The sequence below is a fragment of the Rhinatrema bivittatum genome, chromosome 4, assembly GCF_901001135.1.
Source record: "Rhinatrema bivittatum chromosome 4, aRhiBiv1.1, whole genome shotgun sequence".
In the NCBI taxonomy this organism is placed as follows: Eukaryota; Metazoa; Chordata; class Amphibia; order Gymnophiona; family Rhinatrematidae; genus Rhinatrema; species Rhinatrema bivittatum.
The window spans coordinates 441500071-441518398 of NC_042618.1; the positions used below are offsets into that span (position 1 = coordinate 441500071).

An 18328-nucleotide genomic window follows, 5' to 3' on the forward strand; every position below is an offset into this window, starting at 1 on the left:
GATTACAGAGTGATCCAAAAATCTTCAAAAAAAAGTTTAAAAACCTGGCTATTCAGAAAAGGATTTCACAGTGAGAACAGAGAATGAAAAAACTCAGAACAAGGTTACCTAGATGAGTGGTCCCACAACTTTTGTTTTATACTCAATAATTAAGTTAGAGAACTCCAACTTAAGCATAACCCTTGTATGATTACCATAATAGTCAAATACGTGGACTAGATCCATGGCACATTTCTTATACATTATTTTATATATATGTACTGACATTGTAATGGCACTTTGTAAATATATTTGTAACCAAACTAAATATATGTGCCTATATATAAACCGTTGTGATGGTGCATTAGTAAACGACGGTATATAAAAGATTTTAAATGCATAAATAAATAAAATAAATCTTGACCCTGTCTTAGTGGCACACCTTGCTGGTCTGGTTTTTAGTATTTTGGTAATGAATATGCATAAAATAGATTTGCATACATTGAAGGCCTATTGAATGCAAATCTGTCTCATGCATTTTCATTGTGGATATCCTGATAACAAGACTATGGGCCTCATTTTCTAAAGTAATCACAGGCCTGCGATACTTTAGAAGATGAGGGGCGGGGGGCCGAAACGGGGGCCGGGCCTGCGTTAGCCGGCAGCGATCGCACCATCGCGGTGCGATCGCTGCCAGTTTCGCACCCAATAGCGCCACCATAGGAGGTGTAGCTATTGGGAGCGAAATAGGCAGCGAAAAGGCACCTACCTTTTCGCTGTCTGCGGCGTCGGCGCAGAGTCGGGCCCTATGACGCTCCGACTCCTCCTCTTCCGGGGCCGACTCCGCCCCCATCCTGGTATCGCGTGCGAGCAGCTTTGAAAATGAGGCCCTATGTGTGCCTCCAAAGCATGGTTGAGAACCACAGCTATATGGGTCATGACCTGAACATCCCCACAGAATGAGAAGTTCACCATCTGTCAGACAGATCCCGAGGGAATGACTGCTGTTCTAATACATATTAAAATCTATGGGGTAGATTTTTAAAAAATGCGCGTTTGCGTACTTTTGTTGGCGCATCAGTCGCAAACAAAAGTACGCTGGATTTTAGTAGATACGCGCGTATCTTCTAAAATCCAGGATCGGCGCGCGCAAGGCTGCCGATTTTGGGCAGCCGGTGCGCGCCGAGCCGCGCAGCCTGCCTCCGTTCCTTCAGAGGCCGCTCCGAAATCGGAGCGGCCTCGGAGGGAACTCTCTTTCGCCCTCCCCCCCCTACCTTTGTCCACGGATTTACGCCTCCCGGAGGGAGAAGTAAATCCACGCGCGCCAGCGGGCCACTGGCGCGCCGAGACGCAACCCAGGGGCGGTTCCGGAGGGCGCGGCCACGCCCCCGGACCGAAACCACGCCCCCGGGTCCGCCCCAGAAACGCTGCGTCCCGCCCCCAAAACGCCGCATCGATCGTCCCCGTCACGCCCCCGACAAAAAACCCCGGGACTTACGCGAGTCCCGGGGCTCTGCGCGCGCCGGCAGGCCTATGGAAAATAGGCGCGCCGGCGCGCAAGGCCCTGCTCGCGTAAATCCGGGCGGATTTACGCGAGCAGGGCTTTTAAAATCCGCCCGTATATATCTATCTCTATCTATAGATATCAGTATATCTCTAAGGCTTTTTTCTCTGCAAAACCAATTTTGACATTTAAACTGATGTCCCTTTATAGGAAAAGTTAGTGAATGGCAAAGGAAAAACATTATGGATGATTCCCAAAGCACATTTAAATATCATAAGTTGTTTTGAACTCAATGTGCATTTAACTTGCTTTGGATTAAACCTATTGTGTTTATACAAGGAATATCTCGTCAATATTTCTTGCGGCACACATTGCTCCCCTGAGATTTGATTCCCCCCATTCCCCGAAAGCTAGCATGTAAGCTGTCCGTTTGGGGGGAGGGGGGGGGAGGGAGAAAGGGGGTATATGCTGGCTTGAATCAGGCCCTATGTAAACTGAAAATGAATCAAAAAAAATCATAGTGTTTTTTCTTTTCCAGTTTCTGAGAATAAGGCCTTGTGCCACCCCTCTTCCGTGGATTCTCTCTCCACCAGCGCTGCTACAGAGGACCACGTCTCCATGGGTGGATGGGCTGCAAGGAAATCCCTGCGAGTCATTGAACACGTCGAGCAAGGTGAGATCCAGACACATGCCACAGCAGATGGCTGTACAATTTAAAGTGTCCACTATCCCTAAAATGTTTAAGAAGAGAGTCTGTCTGTGTACTCTGACCCCCTTCAGGTAATGAGTTACAGTGTGCACACTGGCTGTCAATCCACTAAAGCAAAATTCTCCTTAATGTTGCAAGTACGATTGAATTTGCAACTATTTTCCACAGTATTGACTAAGTTCTGTTAACGGTGATGGCAGACTTTCATAATATTGCAAAGCTCCGCTCTGTAACCTTCCCCTTGCAGATCTTTACTACAGAGAGTTGCTATTTTGCTGTGTGAGAATGATTTGCTGTGTTCAGGCGACTGCTGACAATGTTGATCCCTTTTGAATCAGAAAGTTCCAGGACCAAGGGATCATGGTCTGAGGTTGAAAGAGGGTGCAGACTCAGTAGTAAACACAAGAAAAGATTTCTTCACAGAATGGGTGGCGAATCCACGGAATAGGCCTTGAATAGAGGTTTACATAAAAACCAATACGGGAATTCAATAATGTATGGGATCAGCAGAGAGGATTGCTGGGGAAGTCAGAAGCCAGAGATCAGGTAGGGGGGTCTGCAGTATTGCAGCTGGTGGAGGAGGGGCAAATGGACAGACTCAATGGGCCCTGCAGTCGTTATCTGCTATCATATACTATAAACTTTTGGGAATATTCGGAAACAAGAGAATATGCCAAAATATCCCATTTAAATTATAGGTAAATAGCTTTGACTCATCTAGACAGATCAATCACATTAACAGGCCAGAAAGCCACCCTGGCTTCAGTGAATCCCTAAACGAAAGGGTCTGACACTTCTACATGTACCCTGTTTCTTAGATGAAGGGGAGAGAAAGGGAGAGGGAGAACTAATATAGACACAAACACGAAGACTATATATAGACCACAGTAAGAGCACACTTGCAACTCAGGGTGGGTGGGTTGGGCAGGGTTTCAATGGTCTGCCTGATGAACTGATGATTGATATTATATAAATATTGATACTGATTATATTGATTGAATAATAGTGAATTGAATAATAGTGATGAATTGGTGATTAAAACAATGATTATGAATATATGAATGATAATTAATGATGGTGATAAATCCCACCCCCCTGCTAATCTTGAGAAATCTCATATAGAACTTTTAAAGACAGCCCAGTGGTCCTTTTGCAATAAACAGGCTGGAAGACAGCATTTTTTTTTTTTAAATCTATCAAAAAAGGGCTGTTTCTAGCTGCAACAAAGGACTACTTTATTTTCAGATGTTGCCATAAGGTCTAATTTTTATTTTTTTTTAGCTACTGAAATATTTATGTTATGTTATGTTATGTTAAATATTTATAAATGTTATGCAGTTAGGTTATGTTGTTAGGCAGTTAAGACAGCCTCAACACCAGGCGTCGTGCGCCAAAGGCGCGCGACAAAGGGGCTCTCCCCTTTATGCACCCCTTCTTGCAAACCTTTGTGTATATGTAAAAATTTATTTTTATGTTTCCTTTAACTAAGCTGTTTCATTGTATTCGACTAAGGAATTTTTTCCTGCTTTTTCTGTTTCACTGTAAACCGGCATGATTTGCATTTAATGCAAGAATGTCTGTATATAAAAGTTAAAAATAAATAAAATAAATTTATCCAGAAGAGATATACCTTAAAGTCCAGTATTAAACACACAGTTTCTGCAGCAAAACACAGCAAGAAGTCAAAGTTAGCATATAAAAATACTTATCTCGTCTGTTCTTTTATTTTGGGGGGTTCGCTCGCTTAATTAGCTGAAAATTCAAGAAAATAAAGGAGAAACACTGAGTGCAAAAAGGCGAAAAATTGGAATAATTGCCCTCAGTGTGACTTTCAAAAGCACACAATGAATCAATTTGAATAGAAAGAAAAACTGCAGATGCCTGATTACGGCAATAACTGCCTGTAATCGGAATTTTTGGCACCATCATTAGAAAAAAACTCCTTAATAAAAGTGGTATATATAATTTTTTGTTTTGTTTTTTTTTCTTTTTTGATATATATTTTTTAGTGAGCAGCATAATGTTTTAAAACATTTGAGATGTAGTGTTTAGAAGTTTGCACAATTTGATACCAAGCGTCGTTTTGAGGGTTTTTCCCTGATGCAGCCTTTTGGGGCAACACGCTGACAGTGTTGGACGGGATGCCAGAAAAAGAGAAAAATTATCTTGCAATAATATTAATGAAAAGAGAAGAGAAAAATTATTTTGCAAAAAGACCACTGATTAGAAAAAATATACGGGTATTTAACTCACTTGTACTGACATTTACTTGTCACAAAAAAAAGTAGATATAAGTGACTTTCATTAGCCTAAACTATATGAGGTCTTATAATTGGCAACCGATTCTTTCCTTTGGGATTTGTATTACCTTTTACAATATGCTTCTACCTCCCCTCGTGTTAATACCTAGTTAAACTACTCATCCCGCTCCTCTCTCCCCCCCTACTAAAACCTTAGGAACATCCTTCTGTTGCCATTTTGTTCAATCGCAAATCCTGTAATTTTCTTTGCCTACCCAGATCCTCAATCAGTTTATGGACTCCTTTTCTAATCGGTTTATGGACTATTTACCATTGAATCCTGTAAATAGTTACTAGTTACTAGTTTTTCCAGGTTATTTTGTTATTTCTTGTACGCATAGTTCCTGTTCCTTGTAAAGGCACTGCCGAATAGTCACAAGTTATATGTAAACCGATACGATGTGCAAACGGTTGTCGGTATATAAAAAAACTTTAAATAAATAAATAAATATGGCTTTATTGTAATTTATAGAAATTGGAGCTCAACAGGCACAAGAACATTTAATTTCAAAGTTAAGACCTTCAATACAAAATGTTTGGCAAATATAGGATTTGCAATTAAGTTGTGCACTTGTCTCAAATATTTTAAAGAATTATGCTGCTCACTAAAAAATATATCAATAAAGAAAAAAAAAATTACATATACCATTTTTATTAAGGAGATTTTTTTCTAATGATGGTGCCAAAAATTTGCTGATTACTGGCAGTTATTGCCGAGATCAGGCATCTGAAGCTTTTCCTCCTATTCAAAGTGATTCCTTGTGTGCTTTTGAAAGTCACACCGAGGGCAATTTTTCCAGTTTTAAGCAGCTGAGAACCAATAGCTTTGTTTTGTAGAACTCTAGGAAGAATATACTCGCTGGTCAGAACAACAACAACAACAACAAAAAAAATCACAAGCTTCTGCCCCCTTCTGTAGCACTGTGTTGTATGCATGCCTGATTAATCATCCAGCACCTTGGATAAATGCTCGATTAGAATGAATGAACAACCTGAAATTGGGTCCCTTTCTAGTGGATTAACCTTAGGGCTTCCCATTCCCCCTCCACACCAGCTCCCTCATTTTGTGCTTCTGTATGTTCTTAGATCAATAAACCCTTGGCTCTGTGGTAGCGTCACTTCCGCAAAGGCGAGTGGTTACTGGCTGTAATCCCCAGAATTGTCATCTGAACTGTAAAATTGTTTGTAAATGTGAGCAAAAGTTAAAACTTGGAACTGCCTCCCAGTTCCTTTTGTTACGGAGTGGAGTATGGTGACAGTAGCCAGGGCGGAATGGATAGGCCAAGAGGGCCTTCCCTGCTGCCAACAGCCACGCAGCTCTTAACTGCTGTATTTCAAAGGGTATCTATTTGCAGGATCTCATTGCATTAAGTGCTATTATCCGTTCTGAGTGAAGGTGGTTGCGGGATCAGAGGGAAGTAACCTTGGGCAAGTCTCTTTACCCTCCATTGCCTCAGGTACAAAATTAGATTGTAAACCCTGTGGGGGATAGTGAAATACCTACAGTACCTGCATGTAATCCACTTTGAAGTATCTATGAAAAGTGGAATATAAAAAACTAAATTAAAAAAATTAAAAATGTGTTTAAATTTGAATCCCCAAGAGGAATTAACTGTTGCCTGGTTCACCTACCATGAGGCCTCAAAAATTAAATCATTGACTCCAAACACACGTTATTAAACTATGCCGGATAGCAGTTGCAGATTATCTGCCTTTCTGCTTACCCAATGTTTTCTTGAAGTCTGATGCTGTTTTCGCCTTCACATCTTCCAGTGGAGCGAGGCTGTTCCATACATTCAACAATCTTTCTATGAAATACTTCAGGCTAGCCTGGTGGCTCGGGTGCTTAAGCGCTGTGCGCTGATATGCGGAAGGTCCCTGGTTCAATTTTGTGTGTGTGTGGGGGGGTGTCTTCTGCTGCCCGGGTTGCCTGTGGCTGGGGATGCTGTGGTGATCAGTATTGGGGAGGAGTCATGGTCAGTGTGCCTAAGGGTGACACCAAATGACTGAATGATTGCAGGGTTCCCAAATAAGCCCTGGTGCATGGCCCCTGGCCCAGGACCAATCGCTGCAATAAGTGGACTAAACGTAAGTTGGGAAAGGATATAGAATTGAGGGAAAAAAAAATCCCTGGGTAGTGTGAATGAGGGCTCATGGTGCCAGATTCCCAGCCCTGGTTCTTACTTCACTGGACGTACAAGGAAACTGGCAAACCAAAAAAATAAATGTCCTTATGTTACTTGTGTCTGCACTCTTTCACCTGCACACCACAATCCCCTTGGTCTAGAGCTTCCTTTCCAATGCAAATGTTTGCCTCTTGTTTGTTTATTTGGATTTAGCTCATGCCTTTTCGTTGGTAGCTCAAGGCACATTACCTTCTGTGCCTGAATGTATTTACTCAGAGGGCCTGCACTTTAAGGGGGTCATTTATTAAAGATTTTTTTCCCATTCTGGATCTATGGAGAAATGCTTATAATCAGGCCCTAAGTCCTGGTACCGAGGCAATGGAAGTGAAGAGATTTTACCATAGTAATGATGGAGAAAAAAAGACCAAAATGGTCCATCCAGTCTGCCCAGAAAGCTTCCCAAGGTAATAACTGCCACTCCGAGCAGGTTACCCACTCCTTTCTGTTAAGGTAGTAACTGCTGCTCCGTGCGGGTTACCCCCTCATTTCTGTTAAGGGTAGTAACTGCGCTCCGTGCGGGTTACCCCCCCTCGTTTCTGTTAAGGGTAGTAACTGCCGCTCCGTGCGGGCTGCCCTCACATTTCTGTTAAGGGTAGAACTGCCACCGTGCGGGTTGCCCTCACGTTTGTGTTAAGGGTAGTAACTGCCGCTCCGTGCGGGTTACCCCCTCATTTCTGTTAAGGGGGTAGTAACTGCCGCTCCGTGCGGGCTGCCCTCACGTTTCTGTTAAGGGTAGTAACTGCCGCTCCGTGCGGTTCCCCCACATTTCTGTTAAGGTTAGTAACTGCCGCTCTGTGCAGGTTACCCCAAGCTTTTTTATTCATTCCCATCCTCTAGCGTTGCCCAAGGTCGCAGGGAGCATCAGTAGGATTTCAACCCTGGCTTCTCTGGTTCTTAGCCCACTGATCTAACCCCTAGGCTGCTACTCCTTTATTTCTACATTTGAGGTATTTGAACTCCTCGATCGTGTCTCTCCTTTCCTTTCCAGAAGTCTCCCCTCATAGGGCGTATGGTGTAGACCATTTTAGGAGTATGGGGACCCCTTGGGATCCCTACGCTATGTATGGGCCTAGTTTTGGAACCCTTCTGAGTTAGCAGAGGGAGGGCCTGCACACTGCAGAACAGGAATCTCACCGTGGCTTCTTGCTCGGCTAGCCCCCTGCTAGAATAAAAGCAGCTTGCAATCTTTGAAAGGTGTGGCAGTTCAGTTTTGGTTTAGAATTGAGAGGAAGCAAAACATTTTTTTCTTGTTTGAGGTTTGGCTGCACGTTCTGGAATCCAGGGGAGGTGGGAGATGCCCTCTCTAGTTGGGTTCTCTCCAGAAGTGTGTTTTTGAGATTTTGCTGATTTTTGGAGTGTTTTTTTTCTTCTTTTCGTAAAACCCCTGGTTCTTGGCCTGGACAGTGTCTTACCAGGGTGGCAAGCATCGGGAAGACTCTGCTCGCTCCAGCCCACAATCCGGGTTGGTAGCCAGTGGGGATTTGCTGCAAGAGAACTCGAGTTTTGGGATTTTTAAGTGAAGAATTCCTTTTGCGGATTTGGGGGTAAGAATTTTGAGGCCAACCTTCCTGACCTTTTGTGGGGGGGGAACCCAGAAGAGCGGATTGGTTCCCTGCTGCCGGATATCTTCCCTCCAAAAGATCCTGTGTGTCACCTGGAGAGAACTGCGAGTAAGAACTTTGTTGCACCTGAGACCCCCAGCTGGAGTCTTGCCTCCCTAGGAAGGGAGCTACAAGTCAGAGTTGTGCACGGACCGACCGAGACCCTGTTTGTGTTTTTTGTCTGCCAGTCTTTTTGGAAAGGGATTTTCTGCCCAACGACGATAGCCGTGACCCTGTGGGAAGCCTTGTGTTTTCATGCCCGGAAGGGCGCGGTTCTCTCCCTGGCCCAATCACTGAGAGACACTTGCACAGATAAGGAAGTGGGAGAATTGTGATACACATCAGTTCTTGGCACAAACAGCTGTTAAGTGCCACTATTTTGTTTTGAACCGCTGCTATATTAAAGTTCTGTCTGGACACACAATTCAAGTGTCCAAGGCTTTTGTTTGGCACTTCATTTCCTCCCACTGAAAGCGGAGAAAGACCTCCCCAGAAAAAGTCGAATACAGTCATCCCTGACACCTTGGCAGTATTTCCTCCTCCCCCCAGTGGCGTACTAAGGGAGGGGGGTGCGGTCCGCCCCAGTGACAACCGGGAGGTTGGCGGCCGTGAGCGCAGCCCGTCCTGCTTGCGCTAGATTAGAAGAAGAGGGAGGCCTCCAGGCCGCGAGCGGTGGAAGCACTAGGCGGCCCCTTGCGTGCCACGGGTCTGGCAAGGGCCACTGCAGAGCCTTTTCTTCTTCCCGTGCCCTGGAAGAGGAAGTGGTGGGTCTGTGCGGGCAGGAAGAAGGAAGGGGTCATGCAGTCATGGCTAGAAGCAGGAGGAAGAGCAACAGCGCTGCCCTCCACCCTCGCCACCTCAGATGCAAGAAGTAGAGCTGCACCAGCCCCCGTGCCGCCTCAAGAAAAATGAAGAGTCCCCGTCTGTTGCGAGGGCTGAAGGAGAAAGCTGCTGCTGGGCTTCTGATGGGGAGCGGGGTAAGACGTGAGAGTGAGTTTGTGTGTGTATGGGAGGGTGCATGTTTGTGTGTGAGAGAGGGAGCTGTGTGAAGGGGTGTGTATGTATGAGAGAGAGAGAAATGGAGGGAGCCTGTGTGCAAGAGAGAGAGGGGAATGGAGATCACTGGATGATGGGGGGGGGGATGGGAAGAGAGATGGAGAAGTGAATCTGGGGGACGGGGCGCCAAAGGAAGTATCCACCCCGGGTGCCGAGTACTTTAGGTACACCACTGCCTCCCCCTGTCAGTAAGAACCTGACAGCCCGGGCCGGCGAGATTGTGAAGAAAACACAAGTGTTGGCCTTGGACCCGCGTAGGCTCAAGCACTGGAACAGGGGCTCCATTAGCCTTCCTTTGGACTGCCTCTTCTCTGCAGTCTACATTGTTAACCTACGTTCTGCATGTATTATGGTGGAGCAGACTGTAAATTTAAACAAACGAAATTAAAATGAAAATCCTTTTAGAGATTCGGCCAAAAAGAGGGACCCAGCAATGATTTGTATAGAAATATTACCATCTCTGCTGGTTATCTCTTCTTTTGCACTGCAGCATTACTATGGCTCTCACCATGTTGTTGCACACTGTTTGGTAATCTTAAAATCATTACTTCTCCCGCCATCATGTACTGCTTCCCCCCATTCCTTCAGCCTAAATGCATGACTGCATTTTTGGCATTATATCTTAGTTGTCAAACTTTTGACCATTTCTCGTAAGAACATAAAATATGCCATACTGTGTCAGACCAAGGGTACATCAAGCCCTGGGTCCTGTCTCAAACAGTGGCCAATCCAAGTCACAAGTACCTGGCAAGTACATAAACATTAACTAAATCCCATGCTACTAATGCCAGCAAAAATCAGTTTCTATTCCCTGTTGATTAATAGCAGGTAATGGACTTCTCCTCCAGGAACTTATCCAACCCTTTTTAAACCCAGCTACACTAACTGCACTAACCACATCCTCTGGCAACAAATTCCAGAGCTTAATTATGAGTTGAGTGAAAAAGAACTTTCTCCAATTTGTTTTAAATGTGTCACATGCTAAACTTCATGGAGTGCCCCTAGTCCTTGTATTATCCGAAACAGTAAATAACCGATTCACATTTACCTGTTCAAATCCTTTCATGATTTTGTAGACCTCTATTATATCCCACCTCAGCCATCTCTTATCCAAGCTGATCAGCCCTAACCTCTTTAGCCTTTCCTCATAGGGGAGCCATTCCAGCCCCTTTATCATTTTGGTTGCCCTTCTCTGTACTTTCTCCAGTACAACTATATCTTTTTTTTAGATGCAGTGACCAGAACTGCACATAGTATTCAAGGTGTGATATAACCATTCAGTGATACAGAGGCATTATGACATTCTCCTTTTTATTTGCCAGTCCCTTACTAATAATTTCCAATATTCTGGTTGCTTTTTTTGACCACTGCAGCACACTGAGCCAATGATTTCAATTTAATATCAACTATGACACTCAGATTTGTATGCTGGGTGGAAAATTCCTAAAATGGAACCTAACATTGTGTAGCTACAGCATGGGTTATTTTTCCCTATATGCATCACCTTGCGCATCTCCACCTTAAATTTCATCTGCATTAGGAAGCCTAATCAATCTTCCAACCTCGCAAGGTCCTCCTGCAACGTTTCATAATCCGTTTGTGATTTAACTACTCTGAATAATTTTGTTTCATCTGCAAATTTGATCATCTCACTCATCATACCTCTTTCCAGGTCATTTATAAATACATTAAAAAGCACTGATTCAAATACAGATCCCTGAGGCACTCCACTGTTTACCTTTTTCCACAGTGAAAACAGACCATTTAATCCTACTCTCTGTTTCCTGTCTTTTAACCAGCTTGCAATCCACAAAAGGACATTGCCTCCTATCCCATGTCTTTTTTTTTTTTTTTTTTAGTTTTCTTAGAAACCTCTCATTAAGGGCTAGATTTTAAAAGCCCTGCGCCGGCGCGCCTATTTTGCATAGGCCGCCGTCACGCGCAAAGCCCGGGATATGCGTAAGTCCCGGGGCTTCTTAAAAGGGGTGGGAGGGCGCTCCCAAGTCCCCCGGCACTGCGACCTGTGCCGGGGGATGTGAGGTGGCACGCGCAAGTTACGCCTGCTTCAAGCAGGCGTAACTTGCCCAACAAAGGTAGGGGGGGCGATGCGGAAGGAAAGTTCCCTCCGAGGCTGCTCCGATTTCAGAGCGGCCTCAGAGGGGAACGGAGGCAGGCTGGGTGGCTCTGCGCGCACAGGCTGCCGTTTTTTGGGCAGCCTTGCGCGTACCGACCCCGGATTTTATAAGATACACTCGACTACGCACGTATCTTATAAAATCCGGCGTACTTTTTAAAGATCTACCTCTAAGGACTTTCTCAAATGCCTTCTGAAAACCCAAATATACCACATCTACCAGTTTACCTTTAGCCACATGCTTATTCACCCCTAAAAAAATGTAGATTTGTGAGGCAAGACTTTCCTTGGGTAAATCCATGCTGGCTGTGTCCCATTAAATCATGTCTATCTATATGTTCTATGATTTTGTTCTTTATACTAGTTTCCTCAATGTTTCCCGCTGCTGAAGTCAGGCTCACCAGGCTGTAGTTTCCCAGATCACCTATGGAGCCTTTTTATATATGGGGGTTACATTGGCTACCTTCCAGTCTTCAGGTACAATGGATGATTTTAATGATAGGTTACAAATTTTTACTAATAGGTCTGAAATTTCATTTTTTTAGTTCTTTAAGAACCTTGGGATGTATACCATCCGGTCCGGGTGATTTGCTAAGCTTTGGTTTGTCAGTCTGGCCTACTACATTTTCTAGGTTCACTGTGATTTGGGTCAGTTCATCTGAACTGTCACACTTGAAAACTGTCTCTGGAATGGGTATCTCCCCAACATCCTCCTCGGTAAGCACCGAAGCAAAGAAATCATTTATGTTATACACCGTTCTCTGTAAAGGCTACGCCTATATATCTTTTGTTGTAAGTTACTTGTAAACCGGCACGATGTGCAAACGGTTGCCGGTATATAAAATTAAATAAATAAATAAATAAATTAAATAAATAAAATTTAGTCTCTCTGCGATGGCCTTATCTTCCCTAAGTGCCCTTTAACCTCTTGATCATCTAAACAGTCCCACCAACTTCCTTGCAGGCTTTCTGAATCAGATATATTTTTTAAAGTTTTTATTATGAGTTTTTGCCTCTATGGCCAACTTCTTTTCAAATTCTCTTTTAATCTGTTTTATCAATGTTTTGCATTTGATTTACCTTGCAAATGCTTATGCTTTTTCCTATTTTCTTCAGATGGATCCTTCTTCCAATTTTTGAAGGAAGATCTTTAGGATAAAATAGCTTCTTTCACCTCACTTTTTAACCATGCCAGCAATCGTTTGCCCTTCCTTCCACCTTTCTTAATGTGTGGAATACATCTGGACTGTGCGTCTAAGATGGGGGTTTTTTTTTGTTTTGTTTTTTACAGTTTCCATGCCTGTTGTACACTCTTAACCTTTGCAACTGCACCTTTTGGTTTTTTTCTATTTTTCTCATTTTATCAAACTTTCCCTTTTGAAAGTTTTTAGTACTAGAGCGGTGGATTTACTTATTGTCCCCCTTCCAGTTCACTAATTCAAGTTTGATCATGTTATGATCACTATTACCAAGTGACCCCATCTCAAGCTTTGCTAGATCACTTCTCCTTTTTCCATGTGATCTAGAGGGCCCACCTTGTTGCAGATTTTCATGTTATCGACAAAATGACAAGTCTTTCCTACTAGCCCCTCTGCAATATCACTTATAAAAATATTGGTCCAATTAGAATATGAATTATTCCATGTTGCACTCCACTGGTAGCGTCTATCCCTGGAATGGATGCCATTTACCACCTTCCTCTGCTGCCTATCACTCAATCAATTTCTAACTCAATTTATCACCTTAGCATCCACTCCTGCCTTGATTTTCAGCTTCCTGTGTAGAACAAAGTCAAAGGCCTCATTTAAATCTAAGTAGAGGACTTCTGTCACCCTCTCTGAACCACTTTCAAATCCATGAATTTTCATAATCTAATTCTATCATAGAAGAGAATAAGATTTTTAATCTTGTTAAGATAATCATGATTGGTCTATCTGTTTAGTGCAGTTATAGTTATACTAAACCTTACAACACCAAAATAGTTCCCACAGTGAAAACTTATCAAGTTAAACTCAAATTACCCTACAACATAGGAAGTTATTATAGTGTAACTCCAAAAATGTCTGTTGGAAAATTAAGTTTTTCGTACTTCTGTACAGCAAATCTCATTGCAAAACCAACAACTTCTGTAATAAGAATCTGGGGGTTTACAAAATGTCTGACTTCAAAAGGGATACTTTTCAAATGAGACATGACAGATTAAATACCACCATGCAGTTGTATTCCGAAGACAATTTAAAGCATGTTTGTAAACACACCTGCAAAGGATTCTCCAAAACCTCGTCAGTATCCCAAGATCAGAGAGTGATGGTAACATCATTGTACTAAACAGAGTAGGGTTCGTTATTAGCCCAGGTTTATCTGATTGGACACCTAAATGATACTGTCATCCGATGGCATTTTTATCACATTTATCTTGTTGACATCTCCTCTCTTTTGATTTCCTCTTAGTGCTTGCTATTGAGCTTCTTGCAGCCTGCCAGGGCATTGAATTTTTACGCCCCCTTAAAACTACAACACCATTGGAGAAAGTCTATGACCTTGTGCGCTCGGTTGTAAGGTAAAGTCAAATAAACATTCCCCCCCCCACCTCCGAGTTCAAAATTTTGAAGACCTACCGGCTCTGGAGACGGTTAATGATTGTCCAATGTTCTCTGTTTGCCTCTGCTCAGGCCTTGGATGAAGGATCGTTTCATGGCTCCAGACATTGAGGCAGCTCACAGGCTGCTTGTAGACCAAAAGGTAAGAGCTGTTTACTGTAGATAAATGTTCTTGTTAAGGTCACCCATTGAAAATTGGTCAATTTAAAAAGAAATAAGGTCTTTACATGTTTATCTTGTCATGAGAAAAACATGGGAGTACCCTTGACCATAAGTTACAGATGCCTTACTGGTAGAATTTAGGATCTGCAGACAATTGAATTGCGTCGCACTGTAGTTAAGGAAATTAGTTAAAAGAATGCCACAGCCCAGAAGTTAGACAGAGATTAGATCTTTTAGATTAGCAGGGTCCCTTCTTCAGGCAATGGTGATTTTAGTAGACTTAAAATCTTGCAGCAGAAGAAGCAAATCTGAGCTGTGGCACAATGGAGACACCTAGTGGTCAAACGTAGGGTTCATGTGTAGTGGGTTCTGGAGGGAGCTGGAACCCCCCCTGTAGCTGCAATGATTGAACTAAATGGGAGAGAAGGTTAATAACTGGAAAAAAAATCGAAGTTATTTGTGAAGGAAGGTTCATGGGATTGTAGCCCCAGCAGAAATAGCTATTGATTAAGCTGGAAGCCCATAAGAAAGAAGAAGTGGAGTGGTGTAACACAAAAGACTGCTCAAGTAATGAGAAAAGCATGAAAACCTGCACCTTTTTAGTTTTGCTTTTTGATGAATAATATAAACTATGGAACCACTGCTTCTCAAACCAGTATGGTGGTGTTTCAAGGATTCATAGCTGTTGCATACAACAAATACAAGATAAAATGTCTAACCCACATCCCTGCACTGGGGAATAACAGCTAATGCCTTCATTAACATGGGATTTGCATGGAGGTGAGCTAACCTGTACGCACAGCCGAGCTTACCTTATTACACTGGGGTCAGTGGAAGCTGTTCTGGAGGAGGTTGGATGAGTTTCTGGAGGTGGAAAAGATCCGAGAGGACGATGTGCTCAGATTTGGAAAGTGGCCCTGCTAGGATCATGAAGGCAGTTCTGTTACTGGAAGATGAAACCTGCTCCAATAATGTCTGTATGCTTGCTGTTGGCTCACTATTAGGCAGATACTATGGGGTCTACTTCTGGCTCTAAGTATTTGGGATGACGGTAACATGCATCGTGGCTTGATAAAGAGTCCCCTATGTATGTAGAAGCTGTGGTTGGATCCAGAGTGCTCTGAAAGAAAAATTGCGAGGAGGGGGAAAGTGGATAATGGTTTACACAAAGATTGACTTAACAATAAAAAAAACGTTATGCTTGCTATCGATTTCACTCCTCTCTCTCTCTCTCACTGGTAGGTATGGAACGTTGCTGAACCATACATAGAAAAATACAGAATGGAGCACATTCCAGAATCGAGACCCGTGTCACCCACAGCCTTTTCACTGGACTCTCTGACAATGACGAACTGTAACCTGCACAGTGAGGACATGTAATTAATTAGTTCAACTTTATTTTGGATAGTTGGCCACAGTTATTTCTATGAAAATTTCAAAATTAAAGTGAAATGGACATATCAGCTTTATAGTAATTTTTTTTCCAAGCATATGTATCAAAAAATGAGATGACACTTTTTCTTGTCTACATTTTGTTCATGTAAATTTAAGTCCACGCTCTTCATCACTTTTGCGACTGATTGAATGCTGCAATGACCAAACTTTTTATTTCACTGTAATGTAAGTCCTATTACTTAAGCATAAATTGTGCATAAGGGTTTGCAATTCTCTGTGCATGGACTTAATTTAAAAACCAGGTACGCCGTTTCCTTTGAAGTTCATCTCATTTCATTTGAAATACAAAAGAAAACCAACAATATTTTGTTTTCATTTCATTTTCCATGTCAGCCACCAGCCCCAGCCTGCCCTACCTAACACAAAAAATGGCAGCATCACCAAGTTTTTAAAAATTAAAGCACTCCACAGGCCTATCTGCATTCCCTCCTGCCCCCCGGACCCAACTTACCTCTTTCTGGGGGTCCTCGAAGGCCATTGGGGTAGAAGCGATCCCCAGGTGGTCCTGCCCTACCAGCTAGCCATTTCACAATGGCACCGGTTGGCTCTCAGGCTGGCACCATTTTGTTGTTCGGATGTATGAAGGTGCAGAGAGACCCCCGCGCAACAAAATGGCGGCAGCCACCTTATTTCTGTCTCCTTTGTCTTTCAGGGATTCCACAGAGAGTAAGATGAATCGGGGGAGGGAGCTTTAATATATTTTTTTTAAAATTAGCACTGCTAGGGCTTTTCCTTAAGGGGAAGAGAGGGCCTGGGACCGTTTCCTTTAGTTTCATTTTGTGGTCTGTTTTGTAAAAAAAAAAAAAAAAATAGAAGTGCCCCCAAGGATACCTTGCATGATACAAAGCAGAGTAAATTATGTCTTACAGGTTGCTGTAGATTTGATTTCTTTTTTCCACATTTGCCCTTTGTGTTACAGCTGCAAATGGGTAAGCATGAGCAGGCACAGTGCTATAATATTCTTATGAACAGGTTTGTAGAAGAATGGCGATTTGTGTGCTGCCCAGCTACGTTTCATATTTCTAATATGTGGCAGGGGCATGGCCGTGTCCTCACTGTTTACATCGTGCAGCCCAAAAAGCTGCTCTGAGCATTTCTGACAGCGTAAGAGTGAGACTGAGTACGGATTAAGAGGCTGTCCGAGCCTTACCTGCAAATATATTGGTGAAAGATGGGGGGGGAGTCGGGGGAACTATTTATTTCTTTGAATACTAAAGTAACTTTTTTTCCCCCCTCTCAGAAAACGGTAACACCTTGTAACATACACACGGTTGATTCCAGTGTACTTATGAGAGGTTTATCTTCCTTCTATTCATGTGAATAAAATTATATTTTTTTAATATCCAGTGAAAGCCATGTATTTGTCACAGTTCAGTTTGCTTGATTTGGTTAGCTGTAAACTGCACGGTGCAGAGGGAGAGGGGAAGGAAGACTCTGCCCTTTTGCAATGCTAGCTGACACAGGACAGCCAGACCAACCCACCCCAGCTGCAAGGCCGAGGCAGCCCCCTCTCTGCAGAGACCAGCATGGCAGCTTGTAAAGAAAAGGAGGCAGCTGCTGGGACTGAACGGAAGGACAAATTCACCTCTTGTATCTATGCACCTGAAAAGTTCAGATCCTCAAAGTATAAGCCTACAACGACGGGAGAGTCATTAAATGTAAATAAAGCAAAGCCTCTCTTCAGGTATCAGATAGTGCTGCTTTCGTGATAAAATCTCCTCCCTACAAGCTTCAGCACCCGAACCCTGCCCCATCCAACTTTTTAGCAACTCTGCATCCTACCTAGAAGCACCCTGGAACTCTCTCTTCCATTTTTGGAGGCCGGTAGACAGATGTGGTGAGGACTGGGGGCCCATAATCACCTGTTTCCTTACCTGTAGTGCATTCCAGCGGAAGTGGCAGGGTTTGATGGTAGCGCTATGTGCTGCTGGGTGGAAAGTCTGGGTTCAGTTCCCAGGCCTGGCTCCTACTTCTCTCAGTGGCCAAGAATGGGGTGGGGGATGCCACAGAGGCAGTATACTCAGCTCCTGGGTGCGGAGTCTCAACCATTGCTGAACGATGACATCTACTGCCCGGATTCCAGAGGGAGCTGCAGTCTGTGGCCCCAGGCCAAGGACCACTACTGCAATGGCTGGGCTACGTTGTGGGGAGGGGGATAAAATCTTAGGTAGTTGTTCATGAAGGCTCATGGCATCATAGCTTAGTAGAGGCTGGAGGCCCAAAGGAGCAGGAGGAAACTGTCAAGACCTGCCACCTCAAAAAAAAAAAAAAAAAGCAGCCCAGAGCTGTGACCTGCAAGGGAAGAAATCTTCTGGCATTTGAGTCTGAATCCTGCTCTGCCACTGACTCTGGTGACCAGAAGCAAATTGTTATTACACTGAGCCTCCATGTTATTATTCCTTCTCCGTCCCCATCCCCAACCTTTAGAAGCCATTTTACCACCAACTCTGTTAGCTTGCTGTTGCACCCCAAAGCTGTGCACAGATTTCTGCATTATAATTTTTAAGTGTGTTTGGATAAAAGGTATCATATAAATGCCAGGTATTCCTATTGCTGCTAATACTTAGTGGCAGTGGGACACTACCCCAAATATGTATTTTATTTTTCAAATCTTATCTGCATCCCTTACAATCATTTTCTAA

The 18328-nt window shown here is 43.4% G+C and overlaps 1 protein-coding gene and 1 long non-coding RNA gene across 3 annotated transcripts in view; one reads left to right on the forward strand and one right to left on the reverse strand.

The window, feature by feature from the left end:
* Positions 1-15988, forward strand: part of HAL (histidine ammonia-lyase) — a 63353-nt gene extending 47365 nt beyond the window's left edge. For both annotated transcript variants that reach the window (XM_029601563.1, XM_029601564.1), the window contains 4 exons: positions 2022-2156; positions 13921-14029; positions 14142-14211; positions 15474-15988. In XM_029601563.1, the coding sequence (XP_029457423.1) occupies positions 2022-2156; positions 13921-14029; positions 14142-14211; positions 15474-15611 (452 nt within the window). In that variant the 3' untranslated portion in view covers positions 15612-15988. The remainder of the gene's footprint in view (positions 1-2021; positions 2157-13920; positions 14030-14141; positions 14212-15473) is intronic.
* The window catches only part of LOC115091331, a 99742-nt gene extending 83412 nt beyond the window's left edge, over positions 1-16330 (reverse strand). Inside the window, exons 1-3 of the long non-coding RNA XR_003856675.1 lie at positions 16138-16330; positions 15044-15351; positions 14088-14225 (exon numbers count right to left, since the gene is read on the reverse strand). This is a non-coding gene — a long non-coding RNA (uncharacterized LOC115091331). The remainder of the gene's footprint in view (positions 1-14087; positions 14226-15043; positions 15352-16137) is intronic.
* Between the last annotated feature and the right edge of the window lie 1998 nt (positions 16331-18328).